Source organism: Balaenoptera acutorostrata, chromosome 13, assembly GCF_949987535.1.
Source record: "Balaenoptera acutorostrata chromosome 13, mBalAcu1.1, whole genome shotgun sequence".
Lineage (NCBI taxonomy): Eukaryota > Metazoa > Chordata > Mammalia > Artiodactyla > Balaenopteridae > Balaenoptera > Balaenoptera acutorostrata.
Genome location: NC_080076.1, coordinates 50,273,223 through 50,295,655, shown reverse-complemented (window position 1 = coordinate 50,295,655; position 22,433 = coordinate 50,273,223). Strand labels below are relative to the sequence as shown.

Genomic DNA, 22,433 nt, shown 5'->3' with positions numbered 1-22,433 from the left:
CTTGGCTCCATTTCTTCCTTTACCGCTGCGCCATCTGGTCTGCAGGAAGGGCCGCCCCCTGCGCTAGGGAGCGAAGGCTGGAGAACAGCTGAGCACGTGAGCTTGGCGTGGCCATTGGCTCCCCACTCTGACTCGCCTCCCAGCATCGTCCCCCACCAGCCCGAGCACCAGAAAGGTCACCCTGTAACCATCTTCTGCGCAGCTAAGCTCACGCTGGCTGTTCTTTTCATGGCAGGCTCCTTTACATCCGTCCTTCTCTGCTTCCTGACGCCCGCCTCCCGTCTCATCCGAGAACTCCCTGCAGTACAGATTCAGTCTCCACGGCCACTCTCTCCAGAAACCTCGTCCTCCTTTCCTTCCTCCATCAGGATCATATAATTTTACTGTCTACATTTCACGTTGTTTAGGGTTTATCCTGTTTCCTTTGAGATTTTCTGGCCTTGTGTTCATCTCTTCTGGTATCTCAGTCTTTTGAAGTCTTTTTCCCTGAAGACTCAGTTCCTATCTGATGATGCCCGCCTTCCTTTCATTGGCTTTTACAAACTCTAGATGACTCAGCCTCTTGTTCCCAAGGGACGAGGTGGAAATGGGCAGGTGTTTATGGGGCTGCAGCAGGTTTGGCCCCAGTTCTTCTTTTGAAGGAAGTGAATCCAAAGCATCCGTGTCTGCTTTCAGCAAAGCAGGTCCAGAATGTTCTAGTGGCCATTACTCTTCTCTGCTCCCACGTTGATTTTACCTTCTCTCGTTAAGACAGCATCAACCATATCTCTTGCTTAGCCTCATATTCAGTAAAAGATAGGTTATTCACAGACCTATTAACCTGTTTAAATAATTTTAAATCCTAGAATATATATTTTTAAAATAAAAAAAAATTTTTTTTTTGAGATTTGCAGTAATTCTGAGAGGCAGAAAGATCAAGATCTCATTTTACAGGTGAATACATTGGGCTTCCCTGAGACCTTGGAGAGAAGCACACGGAACAGGAAAGTAAATGTGGGTGGACCCCAAAAGGCAGATGGGACATTTTTCAAAAGCTTATTTCTTGATTAAATATTTGAATTCAGAAGACATTTTCCATACCGGGAGGAAAGTGATATACACAGTGTATTGGTTTCCTACTGCTGCTGTCAGAAATTACCACAAATTTGGTGGTGTAAAACAGCACAGATTTATTCTCTTGCAGCTCTGGAGGTCAGAAGTCTGAAACGGGTCTCACAGAACAAAGACGGGGTGTTGGCAGAGTTGCCTTTTTTTCTGGAGGTTCTAGGGGAGAATCAGGTTCCTCGTGTTTTCCAGCTTCCAGGGGCTGCCCACACATTCCTTGGCTCGTGGCTAACCATCACACCACTTCCTTCCTGATATCTTCTCCGACTCTGACCCTCCAGCCTTCCTCTTTCACTTCTAAGGACTCCCGTGGTTCTCTTGGGTCCACCTGGGTTATCCTGGATCATCTCCCCATCTCCAAACCCTTAAACTTCATCACATCTGCAAGGTCCCTTTTGCCACGTAAGGTGACATTCACAGGTTCTGGGGATTAGGATGTGGACACCTTTGGGGGCCATTACTCAGCCTACCACACGCAGCTTCTGGCTCCACAAAACCGTTGAAAGGCTTATTTCACGCCTAATGTACTTGAAGTTTCACAGGTCCTTCCACTCAAAAGGCAACTCAGCCACTCACTCATTCATTTTAAGACCTGTTTATGTGCAGCGGCCATGCTAGGTACCGTGGGCACAAAGAGGGTTTTTCTACGAGGAATGCATCCAACTCCTCCCTGGAGCTCTAGAAGCTCTTCTCCTAACCACGCTCGGCACAGGGGGTCCTGCTCCGGGGTCTCCCGGGCCGTGCTTGGTTCCCCAGAAGGCAGGGTGTGTATGTATCTGGGCACCTGCAAAGAGGAGGCGCCAAGACAATGAGGGGAAATGAAAGGATTTTATATTTTACATCTCAGCGATAGCATCCATGTAGTCATCAGAAACAAAAACAGATCCTTATAAAACTTTGCTTTAAAAACATTTGTTTTTTAGGGGGAGGTGGGCCATCACAGTTTTTTCAGTGTTTGAGGTTTGGGACCTCTAAGGTTCTTAATTTCCCTGGCTCTGTAACCCTCCTTTCCTCCCTCCCTTCCTTCCTTTCAATTTTCTTTTTTTAGAGCAGTTTTGTTCACAGCAAAACTGAGCAGAAGTTAGAGAGGCTTCCCATATGCCCCCTCCCCCCACCCACGCACAGCCTCCCCGGCTACCCAGAGCCTCCACCAGATTGGTCCATTTGTTACAATCTATGAACTTACACTGACACATCATAACCAAAGTCCTCACGTTCACTCTCGCTGTTGAACATTGTGTGAGTTTGGACAACTGTCTGATGACATGTATCCACCATTATAATATCATACAAGGTAGTTTCACTGCCCTAAAACTCCTCTGTGCTCCGCCTAGTCTGCTCTCCCCACCCCCAAACCCCTTCCTTTTCTTCAAAGCCCAGGAGGACTGGCCCACTCACTCCTTTTGCCCTGCTACCACTTGGTACTTCTGGCCAGGAGGCTTCTTCCCTGTTCAGCACTATCTGAACACCATCTTCCAGCTCCTCCCGACCACTCCTTTTCCTGGGCCAAGGATGCCCAGGCCTGATGGCTACTGAAGGTAACGCGAGAGGTGGCAAGGTCCCTTCTCTACCCGGCCACTGTCTCCACCCCCTACTCTCTGACTCTCCCAGAGAAAAGCTAAGGTGTCCACAGGTGACAATGACAGGGTGCTGATGGCAGATGCATGTGCATCTGGAAGCCACACCCTGGCGCGGCAAGTCACCGGGTCACGAGGCTGTAGGAGTTAGGGCTCATGTGCAGGTGTGGCGAGGGCCAGGGCTGGGATGCTATCTGACAGGGCGCCGAGGGCAGAGCCCAAGGCAGATCCATGTGCATCTGGAAGCCACACCCTGGCGTGTGGCCAGGGCTGGGATGCTATCTGACAGGGCGCTGGCGCTGGCTGCTACCTCTGGTTACTGCAGCTTGTCCTGCCTCGGAGGGGGTGTCCTGGGGAGAGGGAGAGAAGTGGGGCTCGGCAGGCGTACCAGGAGCAACGGTCTCTGCAGCAGGGACGCAAACTCTAGGTGGCAGAGCTGAGACCGTGGGCGGGGGCCGACATCCTGAGTGGGCACCCTCTCAGGTGCTAGGGAAGAAGAAACTTCCGGCAGGGGGCGGGGTGGGGGGTGTCTCCCCAGCTCAGGACTCTGCTTCCTCTGAGAAAGTTCGTTCCTCAGGAATGAGTACCTAGAAGCCATGGCTGTGTTGCCACAGCTGATTGGCTAAAGCACCAGCATCGGAGCCAACTGGAGCCAATCAGATGGTCTCTCTGTGGAACCAAAAAAGGGGAGAGAGACCCTGGGCATTGCTGGGGCAGAGCCAGGTTAAGGGCAGCATTCCAGAAGCCCACAGACTCCCACAACCGAGGTCGTCAGAGCTGCCCTGGTGTTTCCACCCCTGAGAGAATGTTCCCACTAATTCTGTGAGATAAACGAGAATCCTTCCCATAAATCCTTCCTTCCTCTTTTCCTTAAGCTAGGACATTTTGCAGTGTCTGGAGACATTGTTGGTTCTATAACTGGGAGGGGTTGGGTGCTACTGGCATGTAGTGGGTAGAGGCCGGGGATGCCACTCAACATCCGACAATGCACGGGACAGCCGTACCACAACAATCATGTGGCTCAAAATGTTAATACTGTGAGCTGAGAAACTCTGAGCTAGACAGGAATCATTTTTGTTGCAACTACAGGAGCACAGAACGCACCCTGATTGAATGGTCACTCCTAGCATCATTAATGGTGATTCAACCACATGTGTTTGCTAATGTGATGTAATATGAAGTACCCAACATCACTGGAAATGTATTCTCACCAAAATATTTAACTTAAACCTATCAAGTCTTTAGATACAAGTTGCAGTTTACAGGAAATGAGAGGTTAGCGTAATGAGCTCACATGACAAAGCAACCAGACAAATCCAGATGGTGGGACATTGTGTAGGGCAACTGGCCCGGTCTCTTCAGCAAGTCAGCATCATATTAAAAGGGACTATGCTAGATAATAAAAGGAAGGGACATAACTAGGTTCACTGAGGTCTCGGATCAGATACCAGCTTGGAAAAACCACACAGAAGGGACTTCCCTGGTGGCTCAGTGGATAAGAATCTTCCTGCCAATGCAGGGCACAGGGGTTCAATCCCTGGTCTGGGAAGAACCCCCATGCTGCAGAGCCACTAAGCCTGTGCACCGCAACTACTGAGCCTGTGCTCTAGAGCCCGCGAGCCGCAACTGCTGAGCCCGCGTGTCACAACTACTGCAGCCCGCACGCCTAGAGCCTATGCTCAACAAGAGAAGCCACCACAATGAGAAGCCCATGCACTGCAACGAAGAGTAGCCCCCGCTCACCACTAGAGAAAGCCCACGCGCAGCAACAAAGACCCAACGCAGCCAAAAATAAAATAAAAAATAAAGAATCCCTGGATCAAAAAAAAAAAAAACCCACGTAGAAAGGACATTCTGGGGGTCAACCAGGGAAATCTGAATATGGTTGCAGTATTAGAGGAAATAAAATTTTATTAAAATGGGACGGTAGAGATATTGTCTGAAATAAGCATAGCAAAAGACCCAGAAGCCTATGCACTAAAGTTTTAACATTGGCAATCTCTGAGTGGTGGGAATATACTGTTGAAACTTTTCTTTTTGCTTGTCTATTTTTCCAGATTTCCTACAATGTACATATACTTCTTCTGCAATATTAAAAGGTTATTAGAAATAACTAATAGACTTTTGAACTTAAGCCAGGGAGAGGTAAGCTGGAGGCTGTCTGTTAGCAAATTTTTCTTTATCTAAGAAGGGGAGACATCTATCCAGAGACCACAAAAGATGTTAGCAACATGGGGGCACTTACCAAAGGGGTTCAGAATAGAAGCCTAGAGAGGGGTAATTTTGTGGTTTCCCCATCAAAAAAGGAACCAAAGCTCTGAACTCCTGATGTGCTGGGAATTCCAACTGTGTGCATGCGTGTGTATATGGGTGTGTGCACCCACACACGCCCATGCATGCCTGGGAGTGAGCAGAAGATAGAGCAACAGTGAACAAATCAGTATAATTAGGGGTGAGGGGAAATGAAGGGAAGTTTTATTATTATCCATAATAAAACACGGCAGAGAAGTTCTACAGTCACTTATCTAGAGAACAGATTCCAACGCCTTTCAGTGGGAGCAGCGCACAAGCAGCTGCCACTTAAGTGGTGTTCTGAAGTATGAAATTATCTAAATTGTTAAATGGGTATCTAGCTCAGACGGCACATTTGCAGAACGAGATTTTCAGGGTCGTAGGATGCTGTGATTTCAAGATTTCATGCATTTGTTCAACCCAGCGTTAAATAGCTGGAGAGGCGAGCAGGTCATCAAGGAATGCTCTCCCTGCAAACCCAGTAAGAGAGATTCTCTCCACAAGCCAAATGCCGTGTCCCTTTCCCAAGGTCAGGAGATAAACTCTGCCAAGGAAGAAAGCACTATAGTACTGCCCAGGGACGGGCAGACTGAGCCCATCTGTGTGCGCCCACGTTTGTGATTTGCACAGACTGCGGTGGACGCACTTCCATCATCACCTGTCCTTTGGCTGCTCTGCCCGGTTCCAGACTCCCTGTAATTTACAGCCTGTCACCCAGAGGTTCTGTGGGAAACATTTCAGGGCCCTGGGATACGTGAGTTTCATCTGACATGCTTTTTGTCTGTTTCCCCAAGTGTGGGCTACAGTTAAAACCTTAGGCAATTAAAGGGTGTGTTCTGTGCTTAGAATTGATGAACAGTAGGTCTTTCAGAGCTCTGGAATCCCAAGAGAGCACCAAAGGTACCCATCCCAATCCTAGCCAGGGGTGGGGGGCTGGGGGTGGTGACTGGGTGAGTCCTCAAGGGACTGTCCTCTGGAATGGGCCACAGCTTATCTCCCATGCAGTTTTTCTCTCCCCAGCATCCAACCTGAATATTCTTGGAGGAAAAATAATGCCTGCCACATTTAAATGTGTTTAAAACACCTAGCTCTGTTTCTGGAACATAAAGCAACTAAAAACAAATGGCTATTATCATTTTCTGACTGTAATTCCCCATAAATTGTTTTATATTCCCTGGACTCTGCATCTCTTTTAATCATGGAAATTATAAATTAATATACTACCCTGACAAGTAGCTTAGGATGATGATATTACATACATACAGGTTTTATATTTTCCATTTAGTCCTATATGATTTTAAATGGAAGTGTACTCTGCCTACTTATAGTTAGTTTCTGGTCTCCTATGACTCTTTTGACCTTCTTCAGCTGTGTTTAAATTAATTAATACTAACTAATTATTACGTGTCCAGCACACAATGTCCTCTAGAAAAACATAAAAATGATCCTGTTTGTGAGACTCTTACAAAGTAGTTAAAGAGTCAGGATATTCATACAAAATATCCAAAGTTCACATATAAGGAAGTATATGACCAGGTATGAATGAGAATCTGGTTTGAATGTGAGACTCACTTCGTTCATTTACTCATCCATCCGTGTATTCATTCACTTATGCCACAGATATTTACATGTTACTACGTGCAGGGCTGAGCTAGTGTGACAGACACTTCTGGCTAGCTTCCCCAATAGCTATTCCCAACCCCTTAGCCTTTGCCCATTTCTCTCACTGTAGAGGCTGAAAAAGAAAAAAAATTCACTTTTTCAGCCTCCTTTGCAGCTAGGGGAGGCTCAGTTCTAGCCAATGAGATATAAAGAGAACCTGGGAATCTTCTGACAAGGACGAAGTCTTGTGAGTTATAAGCTTTCTGTCCCCTTTTCCTGCCTTGAATGAGGATGTGATGCCTGGAGCTGTGGCAGTCACCTTAAGACCCTGAGGTGACAAGCATGAGGCCAGAACGTCAACACTGAGGGTGACAAAACAAAAAGAGAGAGTCCTGTCCTTGATACCATCACTGAGCAGATACCACTGCCAACAGCCATGGACCTCTGATTTCTTATGTGAGAAAAACAAATCTCCATTAGTTTAAGGTGCTGTTGATTGGCTATGTCAACACTTGTAGCTGAAAGCATTTGCTAACATACAGCTGGGTACATAGTGCTAAACAACAGAGACAAATAATTACAAATACACTGTGTGTGACCATGGAGAAGCGGGGATACAGGCAAATCTAAGCTAGACTAGGCACACGATGGCTTAGTGATGAATATGATGAGCCCTAAGTGACAAAGGCCAGGGAAAGAGCATCAGACAGACACAGCGGGCTGCTCTGAAGGGGAACAAGAAGATGGTGTGGCACATGTGTAGGTTAAGAGCCGGGTGAGGTGGGCAGGGGCCTCGTGGGCTCTGACAGGGGTGTGCTGCTTTGCTCCCTGAACAAGGAATGGGAAACTCCTGCAGAGTTTGAAGCAGGAGCAAGTCACTATACACGATGTTTGTTAAAAGCTTCCCTTGGTGAGGGATGGGGTGGGAGATGGAGGAGGGGGAGGGGGAGGAGGGCATAGCTATAAAAGGGCAACAGGAGGGATCCTGGCCATGATGGAAGTGTTCTGTACCTTGACTGTGACAATGCTGACATCCCGGTTGTGAGGTTGTATTATAATTTTGCAAGATGTTACACTGGGGTTGGGGGAACTGGGTAACACAGGATCTCTCCATTATTTCTTACAGCTGCATGAGAATCGACCATGATCTCAAAATAAAAAGTTTAATGGAAAAAAGTGTCTCCTGATTTCAACATGGGGAGTAGATGAGAAGGGGTAAGGGTGGGAGACGGGAGACCAATTATGAAGCGACCCTGAGTCATCCAGAGAGTTGCCGGGCCTTGGACTAGGGAGGGGGGATGAGAGGGGTGAATTGATTCGAGAAGTATCCGGAGGGTGCTCTAGGCAGAGCCACCGATGGATGGATGTGGGAGGGTGGGGCCTGGAGCAGGACGGTGGATTCTGGCATTTTCACTGCGATGGACAGGACACAAGGGGAGAGGCGCGGGTTTCACGGTGCTGGCGGCGGCGGGGAGGAGGAGGTGGGCCCCGCCAGCTCCTGGGTGGGCAGCTCGTTTAAGGAGCCAGTGAACCACCCAGGTCAATGTTCTGAGTGGGCGTCTGGAAATGCAATCACCTTCAAATAGAGCTAAAGGTGAAATTTCTCTCCTCCACCCCCTTTCCCACTCCTAGCGCCTTCCTTCTAGGAAAACACCAGAGAGGAAGGAAACCTGGGCTCTCATTCTTTCAGCCCTTTCTCTACTCGCCGACTTGCTCTCCCAGCCCTAACCCGGGAGCGAACGCCTGCCCCCCGGGGCGCCGGGTCTGATGAGAGGCTGGGGTCCCCGCCGAAGCCCCCGCCCACGCGCAGCAGGCCTCTCGCCCTCCCCCACTCCTTCCCTCCCTTCTGTGCCCAGTGCAGGACTCAGCCCCGCTTCGCATCTCCACGTAGGGCCTCTGCCTGCTTTCTAGAAGACTTCCCTCCGAGCTCCCGATCCGCTGCAGCTGGTGTGCGAAGCGGCCGGCTGTCAACTCTGCAGCTGGGGGGTCCCTGCAGCGAGGGGCCCGCTGTCTAAACCCGCCGGCTCGCTCTGCCCTCGTGTCTAAGCAGGTGGGTCCCCAGCTCTAGACTGAGGGCTGGAGCCCGGAGAGTCCCCTGCGGCCACTGCGGAAGATGCTCGCAGATGAATGACGTGGCACGAGGGGAAGGCAGGAAAGGGCAAGTGGAGAGAAGAGTGTCTACGTTGAAGAGCATCCTTGAACACCGTCTAGGAAGGCGCCGTATTAGAGACTCGCAATATGTTTTCCTTCCTGAGTTGGAGGAGACCATCCTTGGTAAAGTTGCCGACTTTTGCATTTAGGAGCCACGTTGCACAAACCAACTTCCAATGTCTGTAAACCCTGGAATCCTGCTCAGCACCGTGAGAGGCCCCCGGGAACCCCCAACTGGCTGGGGAACAGCAGGGTCACAGGAGTTCCTCCGATTCATTCCAGGGCTGCGGGGCACTGCACACACTCGTTGCAGTTATGATTCTCTTATTTTTCTGCCAAATGTATATTGTTTTCATGTAAGAGAAATGTGTACATGATATGACCCTTCTACACTCTCTTTTCCATATGGCTAGTCACCCTTGGCCCTTACCCCACAGGTCAAAGTCCTGAAGGAGAGGATGGATGAGAGCCCCCCGAACCCCTATTAATTTGGGATCTATTCTTCCAGATCTTTTTCTATCTATTTACAAATACATACCCATAATTTTTTACATAAATAGAAACATACTGTACATATTCTGCAACTTAATGCTTTCACTGAATAAAATCTTGGTGATTTTTTCCCCCCATACATCAACTAATCCATAGTATGAATAGTGTGTAATATTTGTAACCATCTGCCATTGTTGAACATTTGTTAATGGTGTCCAATTTTTACTATTACAAATATAATTATAGGGCTTCCCTGGTGGCGCAGTGGTTGAGAATCTGCCTGCCAATGCAGGGGACACGGGTTCGAGCCCTGGTCTGGGAAGATCCCACATGCCGCAGAGCAGCTGGGCCCGTGAGCCACAATTACTGAGCCTGCGCGTCTGGAGCCTGTGCTCCGCAACAAGAGAGGCCGTGATAGTGAGAGGCCCGCGCATCGCGATGAAGAGTGACCCCCACTTGCCGCAACTGGAGAAAGCCCTCGCACAGAAACGAAGACCCAGCACAACCATAAATAAATAAATAAATAAATAATTTAAAAAAAAAAAAACAGAAAACAAATATAATTATAATAAACATTCTATGTACATATATTTTTGCATATTTATGTGTTACTTCTAGAAGATAAATTAATAGACATGGAATTGCTAAATCAAAACTAAATTAAAACTACCACTAAATTGTCCTCCAAAAATGTTTAATAGTTTTCACTCCCAACCACACTGTATGTTCCCCAATACTATATATTACCAATTTTTTAATCTTTGCCAATCTGATGGATAAAAGGGGGTATCTCATTTAAGTTTTATTTCTTTGATACTAGAGAGATTTAATATCTTTTCAAATGTTTATTGGCAATTTCTATTCTTTTCTTTGAGAAACTCTTGTTTACATTTTTAAATGTTTTCCATTGGATTGTTTGCATGTTTCCTATAGATTTTTAGGAGCTCTTTTATGATGGATATTACTTTTTTGTTGCAAATATTTCAACTAGTCTGACACTTGTCTTTTATTTGTATATGGTGTCTTTAGTTCAACAATTTTTTTCTTTTTTTAAGGATGGCTTCTGGGTAGTGTCTTGCTTAAGTAGGCCCTCACTGCCTGAAAATTATACTTTTGGAAATTTCTTTTTATTTTCTTCCAATACTTTTATAGCTTTAATTTTTATGTTTATTCCTGGAATTTTGGTGACCTTATGACAGAGATAGGGCTCTGGCTTTACATTTTTTCCAAAGGTCTTAGTGCCAATTGTCTCACTGCCAGTTACTGACTATTCCTTTCTTTTCCCACAGATTTGAAATACCACCTTTATAATATATCAAATTCCTACATACACACACATCTGTCTCCAAACCCTGTTTTCTCCATTGATCTGTGTACAATTGTGTACAATTTAGCCCTGTCAGGATCACACTTTCTAATCACTGTAGCGCTATAGTATGTTGTGATGTCTGGTAGGACACATCCACTATTGCCCACCATTACTATCACCACCAAATATTTTTTAGCTCTTCTTAAGCATTCTTTTCTTCTACACAAACTTTATAAATGGGTCATATTTCATTAAAAAAATTTGTGACTTAAATGGGTTTGCACTGAATGTATAAGTTAATTTGGGCATAACTGACATCTTTACAATATTGAAGCTTCCCAACCAGGAACAGAGGATGTCTCTTCATCTATTCAATTCTTGTTTTAAACTTGTATGTAGAGATTTGCAGTTTTCTTAATCAGGCTTTGCATATTTCTTAAGTTTATTCCTGGGTGTTATAATTTTCGTTGTTACTGTTAGTGGTACATTTTCCCATTACATTTTATAATTGGCTTTTGGTCTTCTATTGGTAAGCTGTTGATTGTAATATATTGACCCTGAATGTGGATGCTTTAATGAGTTCTTTATTAGTTGTAATAGTATTTAATTGATCCCTTAGAATCTTCTATTTAGAGAAGTATTAACAGTTGCAAAGATAACATTTTTGTATACACCCTTCTAATATTAACACTTTCTATTTGTTCTTGTCTAATTTCATTGCCTGGAGTTGCCAGCACCATGTAGGACTAACTTTAACACTTGTTAGTAACTTTAAAAGGGAACATTTCTAAAATTTTACTGATAAGTATAATTCTTCCTTTAAATTTCTGGGAGAGAAAGTCTTTATTAAGGTAAGGAGGTTTCCTATTATTCTCTACCTAAGACTTGTCAGAAATAAGCTTTGAATTTAACCAACTTATTTTCAATGTATTCAAATGAGTTGTAATTCTATTCTTCACATAAAAGTTGTCCTCTTTTGGCCATGTAAAACTTTTATGACCATATACTCTATTTCATTAAGACAGTATAACCATGTCAGAAACCTCTGATGCCATTAGAGTTGGTGTACGTTAAAAACGTAGAACTGGAAATATTTTTTGGAGCATATCAAAACAAAGCACATATTTATGCTGTTGGTAATTTAATATGAATCCCTCACCTTGAAATCATCAGGAATGAGGAGTTTTGATGTTCGTAGAAAATTCAAGATATATCTGAACATCTGTCCATCTCTGTCAATGAAATAGTGCTGTTTGAGACTGTCCAAAACAATGGGCTCTGTACCATCAAAAAGTCTTCCGATTCTGTGATAGGAAAGAGGGAACAGTGAAGACAATTAGAATCAATTGTTCGGCCGCTAAGACGGAGAGCTACTGTTTTGTGTCACTGTCAAAGGTAGCATTTTTGAAGATGGCAGTCCGGGAAAATCACCCACTAAGTAGTTATGGTTCTCTGAGAAGTACTGGCCCCTGCTTGATAAATATCTCAAGACCAGACAATTCAAAATAGTCTCAGCCTTTCTCAAGTAAATTCTATTATTCAATGTCTTTTACCTGTAAAGAAGATGTCCTGACATGGTGATTATGGCTAAGTGCTGTCACTGTAATGGAAGATCATGTCTTTCCCTCTGTGTTACTTAAAACAACCCTCTCTGCCATTAAAAAAAAAAAAAAAAAAAAAAAAAATATATATATATATATATATTTTATTGCTCCAAAGTGTCTTTTAAACAGATTCTACAAAAAAAGCAATTTTGTTTTTAAGAAATCTGTTTTCTGAGCTTTCCCTACCCGTGAATCCCAAATTTTCTAAAAATAAAGCAATGCCTATATGCTAACACCTACATTTAATTATAAAAAACAAGAATTGAGAATATCACTCACCTAAGAGAATATGTTTTCCATTAACAATATGCAGTCTAGTTTCCTAGGTTTCAGCAAAAATCATTTGTAACAGCCAGGAATCATTATAAAATATAAACATTTGACCACCCAAAAAATATGACCTAGTTCTGGAACATAAGTGGCTATGGGTAATTTTTAAAAACAGGAATCTATAATATGTTTTTCCTCTTTACAGTTAACATTTGAAAAGTGTGCTACAGTTAAAGCATTTTGTATCCATTATCATTTATCTGTTTAAGGAAGGCTGAAACTATACACTTTAGTATATACTCAGAATAGAAAGCAGTCACATCTATAGTATGAACAGGTAGAGTGCTGGCTAATGACAAATAAATATCCTGTATCAGAAAATAGAATTTACACACTTGAAATCTCTTCCTTTGCCAAGAGGTGCATTTGATTTTCATGAACAGTGTAGGCTGGAAAATGGTTCCATTTTTTAATAAAAGATTTTGTAGAACTCATAACAAGTCTCTCTCTGATCTGGAACACCACTTTATTGTTTTGATGATGATTTTGATTTGAAGATGATATTGAAATCATACATTTTCTAATCTTATTGTTGAAATGGGACAGATGTAATGGTAAATCGACAATTCCATCCCTCTTAAAATACAACAAACCAACCAACAAATAGGAAAGCTGCTCCCCTCCCTCCCCAAAAAGAAAGACTTGTGAATTTGTTTCAGTAAAAATCTTTTAAAGATAATTAGAAAACTCATGTCCTACCTGAAGGTAGTAAGCGCAAAGAAGAAAGTAACTAGCCAGATCATATTTTTAAAACTCAGTATATTTTTCTCAACTACTATTTTCATCCAGCTTTCCACGAATTGAGGGTGATCATCCAGGGTGTAGATTACAACCATCCTGGGATTCTTCCACCGCATGCTACCTTGTCATTCATTTCTCATAAACACATCAATCAAATGGTAGACTATAGAAAGAAGAGGCAGTGAAACTAAAACACATTTTGTCACGTATTTATACTGTTTCCAGGACAGTTTGGTGCAGGATGGGAAAGAATAAGACTTATTTGCCTATTATGAAAACATTCTACTCTTCACTGTTAATGATAAATTTACAGTTGACAGGGGAAGAAAAGGGAACTATATTTATTAAGTGCTTTCCAGATAACTTACACTCGCCTAAGCACTTTATGTATGCAACAAATCCATTATCCTCCTTTTAAAGATGAAGAAATAGGCTCAAAATGATGAGTAACTTGCCCAACTAGTTAAGTAGCATTGGGGGATTTGGGCACAGTCTGTTTGATCTTAAAGGGGCCTCCCTACAATGATTGGAATGAAAAGAATTACCACTACTGAATGAAAGCTTTCGGTCTAGGGTTTTCATTTCTACCTTACATTTGTTCAGCAAAAGTTTTATAATGAAATCCAAGCGTGTACACTGATGATTTTTGTGGCCTGAAATAAATTAATATCAAAGATTACAAGTCACTTCACTAATGAGATGAAAAGTAAATATTTTATTCTTAAATAAATCCCAGGCTTTTAATTTTTAAAGACTCATTCTCAAACTCTAGACTTAGAAGGTCGCCAGCACAGAATGAGTGATTAAATAAATCTTCACGGAGTGAATGGGTAAAGCGGTGACTGAGTGAGGAGGGGAATGGGGCTCCGCCAGTCACTAGCTGTAATCTGGGTGAATCAACTTCTCTGCGTCTCCATTTCTTTTATAAAAGTACCCTTTTTCTCAGGGTTGATGAAAAATACAAAAAGAGTCATGGCACGCTCAAAAACAACACAGCAAAAGAAGGTACCCCAAAGTAGCAAACGAAAACTACGAAACTACTATGTCTACGAAAACAGTTCTTAGAAGCCTGCGGGCACAGTAGAGTACAGGATTGAAGAAGTAAAAGGAACAATCTTGGCTTAAGTGTACTGATACAGACCTTTCCAAGACAGGAGAAACGTGTCATGTAAGTGGTTTTTAGGATACCATCAAAACAAAACAAACAAAACCCACCTCCAGCAGACACGGGAAATTGCACATAGTTGCAATCAGAAGCGCCTTCAGATCTGACTTGGATGAAATAGGAAAAGAGGCAAAGGAAAGAGGAGGGAAATCTGAAAGGAGACCCAGCGCGCGGGGGTGGGGGGGGTGGGGGGGCAGGGGGTGGGTCAGGGAGGTGACTGCCACCTCTGGGCGAGGCAGTGGGAAAAATGGAGTCTGTAGGTGGAATCATTCAAGACGAAAGGGGGTGAGAAGCTGGGAAGAAGGACTGGACTCCCCGCGTTAGATGAGAAACCCACGGAAGCCCCGGAACCTGCGTTGGCCCAGAACCTTCGCTCCGAGCTTGCGCCAGGCTGGGGAGGGCGCGCTCTGCGGACCAGAAGGTGGGAAGGGCGTGGCCTGAAATTGGTGGGAAAACCCTCCCGCCTTCCGCGCAGGGCGGAAGCAGCTGCAGCTGAGGACGGCGGGATCGGGAAGGAAGAACCCGTGGCCACATGGGTGCACGTTCCTGGCTGCGGTGAAAGGCCCCTGGGAGAAGAAAGAATCCCTGCGTTTGGGTCAACAAATGTTAGAAGTAATAAAAAGAGACACTGCTGCAGATTTTTGCTAACTTTAAAAAGAGGAGGTTTTGAATTTGTGAAAACAATGCGGAAAGACAGGGTGGTGCCAGTGATCGTAAAATGGGGTCCTGGGTCGGTTTCGAGATTGAATGTGCTGTGGAAAAGCATTGTTTGGCTAAGCAAATAGAGGGGAACATCGACACAGGCTGTATTTCTTGTGGACATATGAATGGGGTTACAAATCAACTGCAGTGACTTGTAAACTCTGGTGCCTGAAAACTATGTGGAACTGATTACAGTTTACTAACCTTGGAGAACATTCCTGTTTTTCAACTGACCAAGACCAAGCTGGCTCCGGATGATGTATGGCTGCCTTTTTTTTTTCAACACTCATTGAACCAAGTGGCAATGCAGGGAAAAACTTCCTTCCACAAGTTTAGTTTTTAACATTCTACTTTGGACAGTTTCAAACTTTATGCCAAAGCAGAGAAAATAATATAATGAACCCCCATGTGTCCACCCAGCTTCTAAAGCTATCAATTCTTGTCCAGTCTTGTTTCACCTGTACCTCTATGCCTCCCTCTCCCCCTCTGGAGTTTGTTTGTTTTTTAAAAAAATATTTATTTTTATTTATTTGGTTGTGTCGGGTCTTAGTTGCGGCAGGCAGCCTCCTTAGTTGCGGCTTGCTGGCTCCTTAGTTGCAGCACGTGGGCTCCTTAGTTGTGGCATGCATGGGGGATCTAGTTCCCTGACCAGGGAACGAACCTGGGCCCCTGCATTGGGAGCGCAGAGTCTTATCCACTGCGCCACCAGGGAAGTCCCCCCTCTGGAGTTTTTAAGTAAATTGCAAACATACTATCATTTTTATCTGCAAATATTTCATTAATTAAAAGAATTATAAAGGTTCACTAAAAAAATGCATTAACGGATATTAAAATACATTCCTCTTTTTTGCTTTTTGGTATTAACTCTGTTGACTACTTTTGTTTATGGAGGAAATAATGCAGCCCAAATCTCCAAGGAAATTAAGCTCCTTTTGGTGGAAAGTTAGTCTGCTTCCTCACTGTGGCTCCCACCCTCCCTGGCATTAAAGAATGGTCTTAAATAAAAGAGAATATAGGGATAGGACCTGACTTACCTGGCTTAGTGTGAATCAATAACTAAGAAGTTTTTCTTGTGTAGTCATTCATTTAGAGGACCTGGTTTCTCTAATTTACCGTGACTCAGTTCCTTAAGAATTTCTCTTTCCTTTTTTATTGTGTAGTCATTCAGTTATTCATTCATTCTTTCCACCAATATTCACTCAACCCGGCCATGTGAAATACAGGGGACGCAGTGGAGAATAAGCCACACTCTTGACTTTTGTGGAATTTAACTGTCTGTGGGGCTGGGAATCAAGTGCAGTGTGATTGAGTGTGCCAGTGGGTATGCAGAGTGGGCTATGGGAGTACACAGGGAAGAAAAAGAAAGTTCACTGGAGAACCTGAATGATATGCAGAAGTTGGCCAAGTACAAGGGTGGGAGGTAAGGTTAGATAAGAAAGGAGAGGGGTAGGGAAGATACAAAGGCTTGAAGCTGGAAAAAACCAGACATGTGATTACTCTCCACTGGGGCCATCTGAAAAATGAGGCTGGGGCAGCAGAAATCAGCAAAAGTCAGATCACAAAGAGCTGCGTAAGCCAGGTCAAGGAGTTTGGATTTGGTTCTGAGGGCGATGGGGACTGATGTCAGGCTATGCTCTCAGAGATGTTAAGGATAAGAGCTCCTGTAGAAGTGAGACAATCAAAACACTTTATCTGAAATCACATCTCCTCACAGATGCAGCTTGTAACTTACCCAAGTCCTGCCTCCTTTGCTTTGCTTTTGACTGTGTCATTTGTATAGAGCAGTGCTTCTTAACCCTGGCTGCACAGTGGAATCACCTGGGGACCTTTTAAAAAATACAGATGCCCAGTGTCACATATTCTGATGTAATTATTGATCTGCATCTCTTAAAAAGCTCCCCAAGGAAGTCTAATGAACAGCTGAGTTGAGAACCAGTGCAAAGGCGGATGAGCAGAGACACTAAAGAGGAGCAAGTCAACGTCGCCGACTTGAGACGCTCTCAGTTAGTCATTCTGTCACTCTGAACTGTCACAGCACTTTTTCTTAAATAGCCAACCACACTTTTAGAGGTGACAATCTCCAGGATGGCCTAGATCAACGTTCCGTTTTACAAATGGAGAAGTGTAATGCTCAAGGATGCACAGCTGGCTAGACAGAGAGCTGGCTGTAAGCCCTCCATGCTGCCCCTGGGGGGATGGGCAGAGGACGGTCACATTGAAGCCCACGGAGGACACCTGCCCACGAGTCCACCAATCAGTAGGATGTTACTTTTTAAAAAAATCTGATTTACAGAGTATTTTTCTATTGAATAATTTTGTTTTCAGAAGCACTTGTGGCTTCATACTTTTTCATGTCTACTAACTCAAGTTAGTAGATTGCCAACCAAGTTTCTGTCCTAATATCGTATACCTAAGGAAGATGGTGAATGAGGTAGAGGGCTGGGTGAAGGTGTGTGTGTTTGTGTTGTGCAGTTGCGTGTGTTTGTGGGGGGGTGTGTGTGAGGTCTGTGTTTGTAGGTGTGGGTACACAAACGAGAGATGTGTGGGCAGCTGTCACTGCAGTGGAACCTGGACACGGAACAGCAGGGAAGGAAGGAGATGGGGACAGAAAAATCAGCATTGCAACCAGTGGGTCCCCTTCCCTCCTTTCTGCTGAGATGGGAGAGGAAGGAAACAAAATGGGTGGAAGGGAAGAGAAGTGCTAGGTTGATATCTCAAACTTTTTGAAATGTGAGGGTTCAATATCGTATTCTCTGTTTTTGCATTATATATATTTTTAGATTTATTTATATTTTTGGCTGCGTTGGGTCTTCGTTGCTGCGCGCGGGCCTTTCTCTAGTTGCGGCGAGCAGGGGCTTCTCTTGTTGCGGAGCATGGGCTCTAGGCACGCACGCTCTAGGTGCATGCCGCGTAGTTGCAGCACGCAGGCTCAGTAGTCGTGGCGTACGGGCTTAGTTGCTCCGTGGCATGTGGGATCTTCCCGGACCAGGGATCGAACCCGTGTCTGCTGCATTGGCAGGCGGATTCCTAACCACTGCGCCACCAGGAAAGTCCAAGCATATATTTTAAAATGTCCATAATAAAAAGCTTTTCTTAAAAAAAGGGGGAGATTGCTAAGCTGGGTATTATTATAATGTTAAAAAAAATCACCAGTTAACTTACTGTTATTGAAACCTTACTTATCACACAGCATTTAATTCACTTATAACTTAACAAAATTCTAGAAATAGTTCTTTATAGTTTCCAGACTTGGGAAGTTTCGTCTATATCTCATGAACACAGATAAAAATGAATTCAGAGCTTGTTATAGAAATGGATGGAAGTAATTTAAGAGAAGGAAGAAAATACCTTCTAAGTAAAAGCAAACAGAACAAATTATATCTACTTATGGGGAAGTAGCGTTTCCAGTACCTGTTCCCCGTGGCAGCATCATTTTCTTTAATGATACATAGAGCTGAAGAAAGTAGGGGAGAAAGGAAAGGCAAGTTTAAAATATAAGAAAATGTATGAGAGCGCCAACAATCGCGGAACTCGGCATTTTGGAGAATTGATCGCTGACGGCAATACTGATGGCTCAGAGGGGGCCCAGAGCCACTCCGGGGGCTGCAGATCCTCCAAGAATCTCATGGTCCTCCCCTGACTCATGGGGAAAGTTGTTTAAATTAGGAGAAATTACATTAACTGCTTACTATGAAAAATGTATTATAATTAACTTGATTTTTTAAAAAAAACACCGGAATTTACAAAAGTAGCCTTTTTATTCTTACATTTATTGAATGCCTACCATGTTCCTGGTGCTCTGCCGGGTCTCTTCAAATGAACAAGATGTGGTCCTGCTGGGTGCTATGGAAAGACAGAGGACAGGGACCTAGCCAGCCCAGGGCAGGGAGGGAAGGCTTCCTGCAGGAGGCAACCCTGTGCTGGGTCTTCGGGATCACCAGGTGTAAGGGGAAGGGCACAGGGGCTTGGAGAAGGGATTTCAGGCAAGAAAGAGCCTGATGGGTGAGGTGGGCAGCACCAACAAGTGGGGAGCATCTCTCTCAAAGGGTCAACCTGAGCAGAGCATGTGAGGGCACAAGAGCTTGGCCGCGGTGCCTTCGGTAATATCTCGGAAGCCCCTGGATGTTCAGCTCTGACTCACAGGCCTGGGTTGGAATCCTGGCTTTACCATCTTCAGGACCAAATCGGTTTGAGTTTTGATTTCTTCATCTGAGGAATGGGATAATACCCTGTCCAAAGAATTCTTATGAGGAATAAATGGATGTCTAATACGAGCTACGTTTACCGAGTGTCCACTACATGCAGGGCACGGTACTGAGCCTTCACAACGACTCTGCTAGGTAGACACCATCACCCTCGTCTTACAGGTGAAGACACTGCAGCCTGTCTGCCAGCGCTGAGGCAGTGGGACTGCAGAGTCCAGCTCGGAGCCGCTCCCTTACTGCCCAGTGGTCGCTCTGCCCCTCGGTTAAGCCTGGGCTCCGTAAATGTGGACAGATTTTCATCCTTTGGAGACGACGTGCAATGCCCAAACAGAATCCGATGGTATATAAAATCCTGTTGTGCATCTTGAATCAGAAGACTTAATTTTTTTGGCTGTGCCCCGGGGCATTCGGGATCTTAGTTCCCAGACCAGGGATCCAACTTGCGCCCCCTGCGGTGGAAGCACAGAGTCTTAACCACTGGACCACCAGGTAAGTCCCAGAAGACAATTTGTAGTTTATTTTTTTCCCTTTTTTTTTAAAAAAAAGTATTTATTTATTTGGCTGCGCCAGGTCTTTGTTGCGGTACGTGGGATCTTCGCTGAGGCACACGGGACCTTTTCCTTGCGGCATTTGAACTCTTCGTTGCGGCTTGTGGGATCTAGTTCCCTGACCAGGGATGGAACCCGGGCCCCCTGCATTGGGAGCGCGGAGTCTCAGCCACTGGACCACCAGGGAAGTCCCGGAAGACAATATTTCACATCACCTGGTCCTGCTCTTTGGTTTGAGCAAGTGTCTGTTTTAAAATGATTTCTAGGGCAAAGGGCTACTTTTTTTTTTTTTTTTTTTTTTACTTGATTTTATTTATTTATTTATTTATTTTTGGCTGTGTTGGGTCTTCGGTTCGTGCGAGGGCTTTCTCCAGTTGCGGCAAGCGGGGGCCACTCTTCATCGCGGTGCGGGGACCGCTCTTCATCGCGGTGCGCGGGCCTTTCTCTATCGCGGCCCCTCCCGTCGCGGGGCACAGGCTCCAGACGCGCAGGCTCAGCAATTGTGGCTCACGGGCCCAGCTGCTCCGTGGCATGTGGGATCTTCCCAGACCAGGGCTCGAACCCGTGTCCCCTGCATTAGCAGGCAGATTCTCAACCACTGCGCCACCAGGGAAGCCCCAAAGGGCTACTTTTTAAGGTCAGTCCTGGATCAGAGCATCATGGTGTCCCATGGGAACCCACTTTGGTATTTTCAGCTCCAGCGGTTTCTGCTTAGGCTTCCTCTTGCTTTCTCTGTGGGCAGGCGAGCCTGCACGTGTGCACGAGTTGGCCCCCCAGGTCACCCCCACTGTTCCCAACGGGCTGTTCTATATTTGGAGGTATTTGTGACACACTCCTTTTTTCTCTTGACTTAAAACTCTAGAATATGTTTTCCATTTTACAGTGATAATTACTATTCAGAGAAAAAATGTTATAAAACATTTTTTGAGTCTGTGTTAGGCACTCTGCTAAAAACTCTCTGGATTATCTGCTTTAATCCTCACAGCAACGGTAGAGTATTTATAGCTGATACTTCGATGTTAGTGATGGAGAAACTGAGGCGCAGAGCCACCAGGTCACTGCTGAACTATGCAGCCTCCCGTCCTGGAAGAGGGGGGGCCAGCCCAGCCTCGACACTGTCTCCGACTCTCAGTGTCCGTCTGTCCCAGAACTCCTGCTCCTTTCCCACTCAGACACCTCCTGCCAACCTTTCTGCATCTTGCAGCGCCGCTCCAGTTTTCTTGTTACATAAGCAAACTCTTTTGCATGTGTTCCCGTTGAATTTAACTTATTTTTGAGTGACTGTTCTTATTCCTGGGATTCTGAGTGTTAGCAGCCCCAACTGTTGAAGGAGTGCCTTCCTATATGATGAAACATTCCTGACTCTTCCATTTGTGCCCTCAGTCTCCCTCATAAATGGCATGAACTCAGCCCATCCCCATGTGGCTGTGCTCTCCCAGTGGCCCCACTCTCTCCACCATACTTTGAGGCTATCAGTAAAAACAGGATGCGGAACAGAGCCCATCCCTATTTCCTCTGGTATCTTACTATCCCAGGCTGTTGGAACTGGCTTACCGTACGTCACAGCAGTCCTTTCAAATAAAAGCATCCTATTAATTATATGACACTAGGAGAGGGCTAAGGAGAAGCCAGCTGTTTCTATTTTCAATTTAACAATTTTTTCCTACTTGTAATGGAGCCAGCAAAACAGCAGTTTACAGTGAAGTATTTACATATTTTGCTTAGTACCTATAAGTGAAAAAGCCAGAGGCTTCACGCAGTGCTCAATATAAAAAGAAAGAACAAGAAAAATATAATTTACTTAAAGGCGAGGTAAATGCTTTTTGAAAACCTAACAGAAGATGTATGGAAGAAAGTAAGTGAATCTATACTGTGTCCTTTGTACACCTATCCTGCTACACACACACACAAACACACACACACACACGTCATTACCGACACCGTTCAAGAGCCTTAGAGTATCATTCAAATACTCAGGAGTATTGAAAGGTGGTTGGATGAATGAAAATGAATTATTCTGTCACTGTATGACTTCAGAGTGACTAGGAGGTTTAAAAACACTTTCAGAAACTAGGCTTTTGAGTTTGAGATGACAAAGACAAAGGGAGGAGATTTAGCCCCAGGACTGTGAGTTATACCTCCTTAGAAGAAGGAAAGAAAGCTGCTAATTGGACAAGAGTCATATTTACAGAGCTTCAGAAGTATCTAAACATTTTAAAGAATACATAAAATGTCCACCCTACCCTTTCGTTGAAAACACCATCTAATTGCCTCTTCAAACCACGATGGATGATGTACCTGGTTGGCTTTGTACTCTGAGAAGCTTAAGATTTCGAATTTATGTCGCAACGTTATTTACATAGTCACCAAATCAAAAATGACATGTGAAAAATATAAAGTTTGTATCAGCTCATGATTCAAAGACAACATTCTCGGGTGTGTGGGGTTGAGAAATAAGGAAAGTGGCTGTTGACAGCACCTGCCTTTGGCTGTACCACGGTCAACAATGTGCTGTCATAGTTGAGTGTCTTGTGTAATCGTCCACGCCCTTCTGGGGCTCAGGCTTGGTTTATCACAGTTTAAGAATTTACCCAAAGACATCAAGCCAGTC

General features: G+C 44.6%; 1 protein-coding gene across 3 annotated transcripts in view; it reads right to left on the bottom strand.

The window, feature by feature from the left end:
- The window catches only part of KCTD1 (potassium channel tetramerization domain containing 1), a 182,983-nt gene that overhangs the window by 9,733 nt on the left and 150,817 nt on the right, over nt 1–22,433 (bottom strand). For all 3 annotated transcript variants that reach the window (XM_007197574.2, XM_007197575.2, XM_057526800.1), the window contains exon 3: nt 11,687–11,831. In XM_007197574.2, coding sequence (XP_007197636.1) covers nt 11,687–11,831 — 145 coding nt within the window. The remainder of the gene's footprint in view (nt 1–11,686; nt 11,832–22,433) is intronic.